Below are 12,452 nucleotides of genomic sequence, written 5' to 3'. Positions count from 1 at the left end.
GTTCACCCAAAAATGAAATTTCTGTCATTAATTACTCACCCTCATGTCGTCCCGAATCCGTAAGACCTTCATTCATCTTCGGAACGCAAATTATGATATTTTTTATGAAATCCGAGGGTTTCTGAACCACACATAGGCACCTTAAAGTCCATATGACTACAGTGGTTCAACCTTAATGTTATAAAGCGACGAGAATACTTTTTGTGCGCAAAAACAAAACAAAGACGACTCTATTTAAACAATTTGAACTGTTGTCATACGTAGTAAACGCAGTGCAGGCTTCCGTGTTTACGTCCGAACGCGGCTCACTATTGGCCGACACTGTTCACGTGAGCAGCACGACGCATGCGTGCCAAAAGTCAACTGTATGATAACAGTCCAAAAAATTGTTAAATAAAGTCGTTATTTTTGTTTTGTTTTTGCGCACTAAAAGTATTCTCATCACTTCATAACATTAAGGTTGAACCAGTCACGTTGACTATTTTAACGATGTCTTTAATACCTTTCTGAACCTCAAAAGGTGAAATGATGTTGCTGCCTATGTGTGGTTCAGAAACCCTCGAATTTTATCAAAAATATCTGTGTTCCGAAGATGAACGAAGGTCTTACGGGTTTGGGACGACATGAGGGTGAGTACATATGACAGAAATTTCATTTTTGGGTGAACTAACCCTTTAATGAGCTTTTAACGCCATCTAGTGGATATAATAGAAACAGCACATTTATAAAATCAGAGGAATAGTTCACCCAAAAATTAAGGTATTATCATCATTTATTAATCCTTATGTTGTTTATAAACCCGTAAGACTTTCTTTCATAGGTGAAAATGATAAATAGTTGAGTAAGACAGAATGACACCATTAACATTTGCATTGCATCTCTTTTCCATATAATGAAGGTTGTCATAGAAAATTCCGTTTAATAACAGCCTTCCAGTTGTAACAGTAATTACACACAGATTGACCCACTGGAGCAATAAAATGTTAAATAAAACATGTTTTGGAGCCAGTGATTGCTCAGTTCATTCGGAACATTCGGGTCAGCCGATTTGTTCCGAAGACGGAGAGGATGTTACGTCACAAGATTTCCGCAACGCGTCGGTTTTTCCCTGGGAAGATGGCGACCGTCACAACAGGTAAGAGAAAGAAATGACCCTTATGTTTGGAATGTGGTCACTGTACATGTCCACAAAGCGGCTTAAATCAATATTTAGCTTTCTGTGGTGAGACGTTAAGAGGAGAATGACTTGTGGAGGTTTACGTTTGGTCTTCACGAAGGGCTAAAGCGCCAAACAGCGGCTGGGTTCAATGAATCAGGCCCGCGTTGCATTACTATTGTCTCGTTTTTACACGACAACATTATTAATATGCTGTTTTTATCCGACACACTTGCTTCAACATGTCATATTAGCCAATAGCGTGAAATATGTTTGTGTTGTGTAATATGTTTGTGTTGTATTATTCTAAAGTCATTATAAGTGGTATTACTGTATGTGAACATGTTTATACAGCAATCCCCTTAAAATAATTGTCTTTCTGTATGTGTAAATAAGAATTATTTGGTATTCCGCTAAAAAATAATAATAAACTGGTTTGTTGTTCTTATCTAGTCTCCCTGCATGTTGAGGTCGGCTGATTTATGAAGGATTTTGGCACCTTTTCAGTTGTGAGGCCAGTTTGCTGACCAGCTAAACATCAACTTGGCCAGTCTTTGAGATCAGTTATGGAGCCAGTAATACAACAAACCATTTTAGGCAGTTTGAAGCCGGGTTTAGACTTATTAGAATATACTTTAGTGTGGACCAGTAATACAACTGACATATTGAACACTGACAGGTTAATCCTAAATAGAAATAAAACTTTAGACTTCTTTATAGTTTAATTTTATGTAAATTAACTATATCCATGCAGCTAGTTTTGTTAAAAGGCAAAAATGAAAATCGTCATTATTTACACACCCTCACGTTGTTTCAAACCTGTATTATTTTGTTTTCTTCTGCTGAAGACAAAATAAGAAGAATATGTTTATGTGCATATATTATATAAATATATTTTGAAGAATATGGTTAACCAAACAGTTGATGGACCCCATTGACTTCTATTATGAGAAAAAAAATACTTTGGAAGTCAATTGGGTCCCTTCAATTATTTAGTTACCAACATTCTTCCAAATATCTTCTGTTGTGTTCAGCAGAAGAACAAAATTCATACAGGTTTGGATCATCTTGAGGGTGAGTAAATGATGACAGAATTTTCATTTTTGGGTGAACTATCCCTTTAAGCTTGTGAACGGCCTTGAGCAGGAGAATTCAGTTACTGATACAAGACTCACAACTTTAAAAATAACACCCATGCAGCTGCTCTGGCTGACCATGTGTTCTGTCTTTGTCATGCATGTCACATATGCTGCTGACCTCTTTTCCATGTTGAGTTTGGTCTGCACCAATTTTCTGTTTGCCTCATAGAATTGATTTCTGGGCCCATTTTTACCTTTATGAGGGTGTTTTTCCATAACCATATGAAAACAGTGTGTCATCCAATTAATTCCAAATACGCATATTAAAATACATTCTCAATCTATGGAATTATAGTTATTAATGTTGCTGGAAAAAAACTGAATATCAAAATTAAATTGCTAAACCACTTAATTTTATCTGTACATTCAACAACACTTTCCTCTGAGACATTAAACATATCTGACAGCTAACCGGCCAGATCTAAAAGCTAACAGAGGCTAATTCATGCTAAACAAATAAGATAATGTAACATTGCTGATTGCTTAAATTTTATAGTCATTTGTAACATAAAAAGAATGCACACATTTCTCATTAGATGCATCCCGGTTTACATACTTATGCACTATTCTATGCCGTTTTGTAGTATAAATAGTGCGAGTAGTGTGTTCACACTGAAAATTCAAAAAAAGTGCACATTCACAAGTGTGGAATGTTGGATGCTTCATGCACTTAAAGGTGCAATGTGTAAATTTTAGGAGGATCTATTGACAGAAATGCAATATAATATATGTTTTCAAATAATATGTTTTCAGTGGTGTATAAAGACCCTTACATAATGAACCGTTATGTTTTTATTACCTTAGAATGAGCCATTTCTATCTACATACACCGTGGGTCCCCTTTCACCATTTTGTGCCGGCATGTTTCTACAGTAGCCCTAAACGGACAAACTGCTCTATAGAGTGCGTTTGCTTGACTGGCTACTCTCTGCTGTCTCAGACAACGACATCTTTGTCCTGTGTTGGCCACCATAGCTTTTCTATATTGCAGTTCACAATCTCACTGCTAGATGCTGCTAAAATTTGCACACTGCATCTTTAACTGTTGCAGTTTTTCTTGCGTAGTTGAGGGGGTGCTGCTATATCAGCTATATCAGATTTTGAATGATAAAATAACCTTATAAAATCCTACACTAAACAGTTACGTGCATATTGTGTCATTTGAGACAACTTTTAAATTCAAAATGTTAGATATTCTTCGTCTATGCATATAATAACTGTTTTCTTTGGTACTTTAGCCACCTCAGAATGGATCCAGTTCTTCAAAGATGCTGGGATCCCTCCTGGACTGGCTGTCAACTATGCTGTGTCATTTGTTGATAACAGGTAAAAACAAATGATTGCCTTTTAATGTAGTGATCATGTGCAAATAAACATGAACTGTTCATCTGTACTGTTCCTGTTGGGGAAAGTTACTTTTAAAAGATGATGTGTTACAATATTGTGTTACCCCCTAAAAAAGTAACTGTTACTTTGTTAATTTTTATGGAAAGTAATGCGTTACATTACTTTTGCATTACTTTATCTCCTGTGCTGGGCTTGTTTGTTTTTTTAATAACAACAAAAAAGTTTTATTTTTGGCAAATGTAAAGGCCCTTTCACACTAAAGTGAAATGAATAAGCCTCAGGCTGAAGGAAGTGCAAATTCACGGCTGTACAGTAGAGGGTGCAGCTTAAACAGATTTTTCAGCTGTGCTGCCATTCTGGGTTATAGAAGAATAGGACGCAGTAGAAAGTTCAACACTTAAGTAATAAAAACCAGAAAATGAAACACAAACGTGATGTTTATTTAGTGATTTTTGCTTATTAGTATGGTTGAATTGGATCATCGACATTAACATATTTAGTTATTGCAGGTTTGTGTAATATTCTGAGTTTGCATTTCACTGTTTTTATTCATATTGAGGAATACTGAATCTGTTACTAAATGCATGCTCACGTTTAGTCTAGAGCTACATAATTAGCAGGTATTTCACACTAGTTCATGCACACACAGTGACAGTCAAAACGGCCATTCAGTGATACATTGGTGTACGAATTTCAACAACAAAAAATTAACAACAATAATGTGCTTACCTTCGTGTTGCACTTTAACTTCAGACAGAACTACAGCACGTCTCTCGTGAAGTAGGCTACATATTATCCTTCGGATGAGACGTTAAACCGAGGTCCTGACTCTCTGTGGTCGTTAAAAATCCCAGGATCCTTCGAAAAGAGTAGGGGTGTAACCCCGACATCCTGGCCAAATTTGCCCATTGGCCTCTGTCCATCATGGCCTTCTAATCATCCCCATACACTGATTGGCTTCATCACTCTGTCTCCTCTTCACCAATAAGCTGGTGTGTGGTGGGCATTTTGGCGCAATATGGCTGCCGTAGCATCATCCAGGTGGATGCTGCACATTGGTGGTGGTTGAGGTTCTCCCTTCAATATGTAAAGCGCTTTGAGTGCCCAGAAAAGCACTATATAATGGAAGGAATTATTATTATTGTATTGTAGAACATTATACATAACACTGCACAGTCAAAACTAATCAGCAGCTTTCAAGGATATGTCTGGATAGTTTAAAAGATGTCCTGATGCTGGACAGGATCGCATAGTCCCATATTCCGTTTCAATTTTGATTTAATTATTCAACTGTGCTCTGATTTAAGAGTTACAACTAGAGCCTTCACGTCATCTCCCTCCACAGACGTAATTCACTTTGAGAGTCACTCTCCCACTCTTTACAGTGTTACTTATATTTAGGCCACTCTGGCATTGTGATCACTTGAATTTAACGTACAGTTATATATTGAAAATCTGATCCCTTATCGTGCTAAAAAAAACCTGTCACTCATGAATCATCACTTCTGTCCGCTGATCCCTCGTGATTGGCTAAAAGTGTGGCGGGCAACGTCAGCATCAGCACCAGCCAACTCTGCAGTGGGTGAGTGTGTGTGTGTTTAGTAACGTCATGATGACTGATTGTATGCAGTACGTACACACTTGGGTTTTCTTTGTTAACCAATTAGCCTATGCAATATTTAGATGTTTGAAAACCACCAAACTGACCCCAAACCAGCCCAAATTTTGTCTGTCTGCCCGCCCAAACTAATTTTTACCCGCACAATCAAATTCAAAACCGCCCTATTGGGCGGTAACCAACCCAATCTAGCAACACTGGATCTGGTCTGCTCTGAAATGTGAACAAACAACATTCTGAACAACAGGTATCACAACTGGATGCTGTAAATGTCTTGAAAAAGTAACTTCAAGTGTTTTTTCTCTCTCTAGGATTCAGAAAAACATGCTCATGGACCTCAGTAAAGAAATAATGATGGACTTGGGAATCACAGTCATCGGGGACATCATAGCTATTCTCAAACATGCAAAGCATGTGTATAGACAGGTGGGTGCAAATGCTAGGTTTTTAGGTTTTTGTGTCTGTAAATGTTTAAAAAAGTGAAATGTCTATTAGTTAATTAATTTACCAATATTTTGCCAATATGAAATTATTGACCTTGACTATTGACCATCTACACTTAACTTAACAGAGAATTATTAATAAATTGAATTTTTTTTAAATAAATGTGAATTTTGAAAAACTATGAGTAATATATATCAGCAACCCTTGTCTCTAGATTTTGGTATCAATATTTGTTGACCACTAAAGGTTGGCATGCTTCATTATTCTAAAATGTGAACTACTCTTCCTTCCTCTTAATACAGGATATGTGTAAAATGACAACTGAGGCCCTTTCGTCTGGACAAACTAGTGTACAGGCTGAACTGAGACGTACTGCTAACACTCGTAAGTATTTAAAGTATTAAGCTGTTTTCATAAACTTGTTCCTCATGTCCTTAATTTACAGTTTCCCTGCAGTTCTTTACTGGTTGCTCATATAGGGAGTGATTTATCTTTGTCTGAGTGGGCTGAAGCTGTAGCTCTGGTAATGTTCATGTTGCTCTGACAGCTGCCACACGCATGATCGCCAATGCTCTGAGTCGGGACTCCCCACCAAGCACTCCTGCTCGGCGCCCTGACAACCGAATATCAGTGACGGTCTCCAACGCTAGTGCCAAAACAGGTACCTGTGATTGAACTTTATGGTAGATAAGTAGAGATGTCAGTCAAGGTTTTATTGAATGCACATTGCTGGTCTTTAACTGCTCGGATTATTACAGGACACAAAAATAGTATATATTATTTATTGTATACACTATTGTTCAAAAATTTGGGGTTGGTAATTTATTTTTTATTTATTTATTTTTATTTATTTTTTGGGGGGAAAGAAAAGTACTGACCCCAAGCCTTTGAACAGTAGAGTACATGAGTTTGGAGTTTGAACTATCTCTTTAAATGAAACGGGATGATTTAAAACTTTCCCAGTTTTAGTTCCCAGCAAGCCAGCAGAAGAAAATGGGTTGCAAGTGAAGCGCCGGCGAGTCACTAGAGAAATGGAGGGGAAATATATCATAAACATGCCAAAAGGCACTACAGATCGCACTCGACGCATCCTGGCACAGCAGGCCAAGAAAGGTGCCCTGACATAGTGTATTTGTTGAGGCTTCAAGCTTGCATGATATTGCTGTAATTTGAAGTATTGAGAATAGACATGCCTAACAGAAAATTTGCATTGAATACAGATGAGATTGATTAAATCTTGTCATCTCTCCTTTCATTGCCACAGCCAAGGTTTTAAAACGTACTTCAGTGTTTGACAGACTTGGGGCAGAGTCCAAGACTGACACCATCTCAGCCAATAAGGTGAGAAATTGTATTGTTTATGCCCATCAGATAAACAAGACGACAAAAACCCATACACTGAGAATTGTTTTCTATTTATAACACACGTTGTTTAATGACTCCATAACTCTTGTGTATGGTTAATTTAGTTAACATGAGTTGATGTTTTAGGTATCACGAACCAATTTTTTACATCATTGCTAAATGTTAAAAGAGCTATATGTAAGAATTTTCATGTATTAATCACTGTTTTATTGCCAATGTGTGAACAGCTTGTAACAAAACTTTTAAAAAAAAAAGACCTTCCCCCGACATCTTAGGTTGTCTATGAAAGCCTGTAGACTGATTTTTACGTGACAGTTACGCACGCTCCCGAGAGCCTCTCTTCCGTTCAATGACACATGAAATGAATGTTTATACAGTGGCTCTTTCGGCATTATCCCGAACATTCTGTACTGTCATGTCCATGTGTCATGCAAAGAAAAAGGATTCATTCAAACTATAGTCTCACATAGCCAGATCTATAGTCTATGGTCTCAAATATACTTTATAATCAAACTATCATAACAGTGAAAGCACGCAGCACATACATATTCATCTAAACGTCACTCAGCAGCGTGGACTGCATCAGGATGTTTTTTAACAGTAAATTGGTTGCAAAGGTATTTCCAACTTCTTTTTACCCCTAAATGAAGAACGAAAAGAACTTGACCTTGAGTATATCGTACAAGGTTTACAACATTTAAATAGACATATCGAATAGTAGGGCCGGGACAATACATCGATTATTGGTTCACGATATAATGAATCTAAAATTACTGATTTTCTGAATGTATCGCGATTCTGAGCTTAGTTTTTAACAGCAGATGGCACTACGTGCTTTAGAAACACACATAATATTACTTTGCTTGCTTCCAGTTCCTTTAAACACAACACTTAAAGGGATAGTTCACCCAAAAATGAAAATCCTGTCATCATTTACTCACCCTCAAGTTGTTTCAAACCTATATAAATTTCTTTGTTTTGCTGAACACAAAGGAAGATATTTTGAAGAATGTGGGAAACTGAACAGTTCTGGGGCACCATTGACTTCCATAGTATTTTTTTTTTCCTACTATGGAAGTCAATGGTGCTCCAAAGCGGCCTGGTTACAAACTTTCTTTAAAATATCTTCCTTTGTGTTCAACAGAACAAAGAAATTTATACAGATTTGGAGCAACGTGAGGGTGAGTAAATGATGACAGAATTTTCATTTTTGGGTGAACTATCCCTTTAAACCTAAAATAATCATTCATAAAGTGCGAAAGGTTGAAGCAAATTACAAGAGTGTTCACAGTGGGCTGTGTTTACATTAATCTCGCGTCATAAAAGCATTCTGAGCCGAGGTGCAAGTATATTTAACTTACATGACTCAGCCGAACACACGAGCGCTCTCCAGCACTCTTCTTCGTGAGCATTTAAGTGTGTGTAGTTTAAAAACTAGCCTAGAGCGCCATCTGTTGTTAAAACTAAGCTCAGAATCGATTTGAGAAAGAAAATATCACGATCGATCCAGATTTATTGACTCGAGAATCGATGTATTGTCCCAGCCCTATTGAATAGTAGAAAATGTGTATGATTGAATATCTTACTCTTTGACAAAGGTCTGATTTCCCAGAGACTTGCAGAGACGGCGATGCAACTATATATTTGCGCTCGTTTCATTTATGTAGTTTATACTTCACACACTTATTATTATTATTATTATTATTATAGCGTAGTGATTTTAGAGGTTTATGTATAATATCATGCTATCCCCTGGCTCACCTGCTATCCAGCAAACACAAGGAATGACTGTCTGCCGAATATTTTCGTTAGAATTCGTGAATCCATTAATCAGTGCCTTTCGGAATAAGTGTTATTTGTTGTTTGTGATTCCTAATGCATTAACTGATGTGAACTGATTATAAAGTGTGGCAAATAATAACTCTTCTTTTGCATCGTTGTCTTCCTGTCTCTTTTGTCGTGCAGCAGCCAACAGGTGTGTTTAGCCGACTGGGTGAAGCAGAGGAGGAAGAAGAGGGTGGAGGGAAGACCAATGATGTCACTGACTCCTTAGAGGACAATGACAGTGACGATGAAGGCTCAGTGCTGCAGTATGCCGGCGTCCTCAAACGAACCCCACCTTCTTCTAAAAAAGAGACTGTAACCACCAAATCTAAACCCTTCACTCTGCGTCGACTTGGCGCCAAGTACAAACTCCCCCCATCTGAAGGCCCACCACCTATCTCCTCTACCTCCTCCTCCAGCCAGGAGGGGACACCCAAACTGGGTGTACTGCAGAGACTGGGAAAGGCCCCCTCAGTCAAACCTACCTCCTCTACCCCTCTAGTTAGTCAGCCCGCAGACACTCAGGACAGTCGAGTCACGAGCAGCAGAAGCAAAGCTCAGGGCAGCTTTGCTCTGGCCAGCCCTAAGGTCAGTAGCAGCACAGGTGACACTCACGGGGCTCAGATGGACGCTGGGGCAGTCAGTGTATTCAAGAGACTAGGTGCTCGGAAAACCTAATGCCCAGAAAACTGAAAACGGCACCCCTTTTTATCCAGCTTGCCTCTTTTATAACCTAAAACCCACCTGAATTTTTATTTGAGAGAGTGGAGGAACTCTAGGACCACCCTTGATGGATTGGGAAGTCAATATGCTGTACCTCATGAAGTGTTATGATTGATATTAGGGGACAAAAAAGGGACGGCTGCAATATCTGTTAAATATAAGTGTGTGGGCATACTGTTGTCCTTATGTTTGGTTATAGGAATCCCGCTCTCCTACTTTGATAGCTACTCTCCTGCGCCCCTGTGAGTGAAACATTTTTCCACATTAAATGGGTTTGTAATGAAGATTTTATAATGCATGACGCCCAGCATCAAATGCTCGAAATATCCATTTTTCCCACTACAGTAGCCAAGAGACATAAGTGAAAGCATGTGCTGTTTACCACAAACACCTCAGCTTACCGATTCCTCTGTGAAGTAAGCTCATGTTCAACCATCCTCTTACCTCCTCCTGTTTTTAAAGAGATAGTTCACCTAAAAATGATTATTGTCATCATTTGATCACCCTCATGTCGTGACTTACTTTCTTCTGTGGAACACAGATGTTTCAGAAATGTCCAATAGTGGACATTATAATGATTTGGTTACCAACATTCCTCAAAATATTTTCTTTTGTGTTCTGCAGAAGAAAGTAAGTCATACAGGTTTGGACATGAGGGTGAGTAAATGACACGATTATCCTTTTTTTGATATCCTCTCCCTTTAACTTAAAGGATCGGAAAAGCCTTTCAATGGCTTAAAACTGCACACGTGAGCATTGCCATTAATGCGCCTTAACCTGTGGTCACACTAGACTTTAAAAAATGAATAAAATTCAACAATTAACAAGTAATATATATAAACATAAGTGCTGCCAAAACAATTGATCGCGATTAATCACACCCAAAATAAAAGTTTGTTTACATAATGTGTGTGTGTATTGTGTATATTTATGTATGTATAAATACACATGCATGTATATATTAAACAAAAATATATTTATATATAAAATATTTACACATGTAAATATTTCTTAAATTTATACATGTGTGTATTTTTATATGTACATAATAAATATACACATTTATGGATGTGATTAATCGCAATTAATCTTTTGACAGCACTAATATATATATATATATTACTTTTTCCCCTCAGTGCTGCAAAGTTTGTGTTCCTTACAATCAGCTAAGAGATCACGCTGTGACGTATCATTCTTCTATCGGTAGCATGTCTTCACTATACAAATTCGCAGGTTAGTGTTCACCAAAATTGGGCATTTGAATGCCACAGAATGCAAAGCTTCTCCAACATTCGCATGCATATGAATAGAATTTAAGTGTCATGTGACACCATCCCCCCCATGACCACAACTGTTACTTTGCTTGAAGACCCAAAATCGTGATCAATGTGTAAAAAGAGTCTCTGCTATCAAATACCCTTGGACAGGCAGAGCAAATATAACATTGGTACTAGCATGCTGTTGCCAAGCAACACACGTGGAGGTGGACCCTTGTGTATTGTGTATGTTTTCACCCCTTTATACTGTTGACTACAGTATCCACTAATCATCCTGTTGTAATAGGTATTCACCTTCACTTTCTGTGTTTTACATCATGTTTCTTCTGTTTTTATAAATATTTTAATTTGATGCATCTCAAATGCAGAATTTCTAAGTTAGGTTATGTTTAAGGAATAATAACTGAGAAAACATTTTAACTGGGTAAGTTTATGAAATATTGATGAAGATTATTTGTCTTGGGAATGGATTGAATATAAAAAGATGAAACGGAAAAACCTTGAATTGCTTTTTATTTTTCAAATGCTATATGAAGTGCATTAACTTGAACTGAGTTTTAGAGCATATTCTAGTCATGTTTTATCATGTTTATTATTGTGTCTCAGTGGTTTAAAGGGCCGTCATTATAATCCTATCTGAGTGCATTTCACAAATGGATGAAACTGATCTGCACAATATACGTTTGAAAGCGGTTAAGCTGAAAGAGATTTTTCCATTTTTGTGGTTGTGTAGCAGAACACAAGTTGATGAATGAAGGTCTGCAATAGTATAATTTGTGTGAATCTGCATCAGTATCCTGCAGTTTTACATTTAAGACATTTACAGCATAATTAGTTTGATAAAGAAGGTCACTTTACAGAGATAATGACAATTATTTTTATTAGTCCTAGTTTCTTCTAAATGATGAGTCGAAACTGATGAGCTTGCAACAAAACATTGCACTGAACTGCGTTTAATGCATGCGCTAGTAAATGACAGATGGTGAGGACTGCACAAGCTCTTATGTCTCTAATGTTGCAGCACTCTGTTGTAAAAGGACTTCAGCAGTTCAACATTTGGCTCTTAATGCTGACTCTGTGTTTTCAATTGTTGCTGTTATTAATTAATTATAATGTAAATACACCAAAAAGATTTACTTGTATATTTATGTTGTTATTAATAGATGAAAGCAAAGTAATAGTATCTTTTTAATGCTTCTGGGTAGTAACTGATTACATGTAATCTGGATTACATACTCAGATTCCAAAAATTAAGTACTTGTAATTAGATTACATTTTAGATTACATTTTAAAGTACTCGTAATCAGACTACAGTTACTTTTCTATTGATTACGATTACATGTTACTCCTACAATTGTCTGCGGGCTGACTGACTAAATTATTCATAGTTAATTGATTTTACTTTTGTTATATTTTAAATTTTCCTTTCTAAAAAAGTCTACTGCTTATATACATTCAGAAGTTCTTCCAGGTTTGTGGAATTGTCACTACCAGCCACTAGTCATGTGACTATCACTTAAAACTGAGACCAAAACAGCATATGATCACTGGATTAACTG

General features: G+C 37.2%; 1 protein-coding gene across 3 annotated transcripts; it reads left to right on the top strand.

Moving 5' to 3' along the window:
• The first annotated feature begins 1,060 nt into the window (after positions 1 to 1,060).
• c18h19orf47 (chromosome 18 C19orf47 homolog) lies at positions 1,061 to 11,392 on the top strand. Of its 3 annotated transcripts, none has more exons than XM_051870416.1 (8): positions 1,061 to 1,135; positions 3,534 to 3,621; positions 5,572 to 5,686; positions 6,007 to 6,088; positions 6,252 to 6,365; positions 6,674 to 6,817; positions 6,969 to 7,045; positions 9,035 to 11,392. In XM_051870416.1, exons 1-8 carry the CDS (start codon positions 1,069 to 1,071, stop codon positions 9,569 to 9,571), a joined length of 1,224 nt encoding a protein of 407 aa, XP_051726376.1. In that variant the 5' UTR covers positions 1,061 to 1,068; the 3' UTR covers positions 9,572 to 11,392. The 3 variants fall into 3 exon arrangements, with proteins under 3 accessions (XP_051726376.1, XP_051726375.1, XP_051726377.1); XM_051870415.1 differs by having other exon boundaries at positions 6,668 to 6,817; XM_051870417.1 differs by lacking the exon at positions 6,674 to 6,817.
• The last annotated feature ends 1,060 nt before the right edge of the window (positions 11,393 to 12,452 follow it).

The sequence above is a fragment of the Ctenopharyngodon idella genome, chromosome 18 (assembly GCF_019924925.1).
Source record: "Ctenopharyngodon idella isolate HZGC_01 chromosome 18, HZGC01, whole genome shotgun sequence".
In the NCBI taxonomy this organism is placed as follows: domain Eukaryota; kingdom Metazoa; phylum Chordata; class Actinopteri; order Cypriniformes; family Xenocyprididae; genus Ctenopharyngodon; species Ctenopharyngodon idella.
This window is presented reverse-complemented; position numbering and strand designations above follow the sequence as displayed.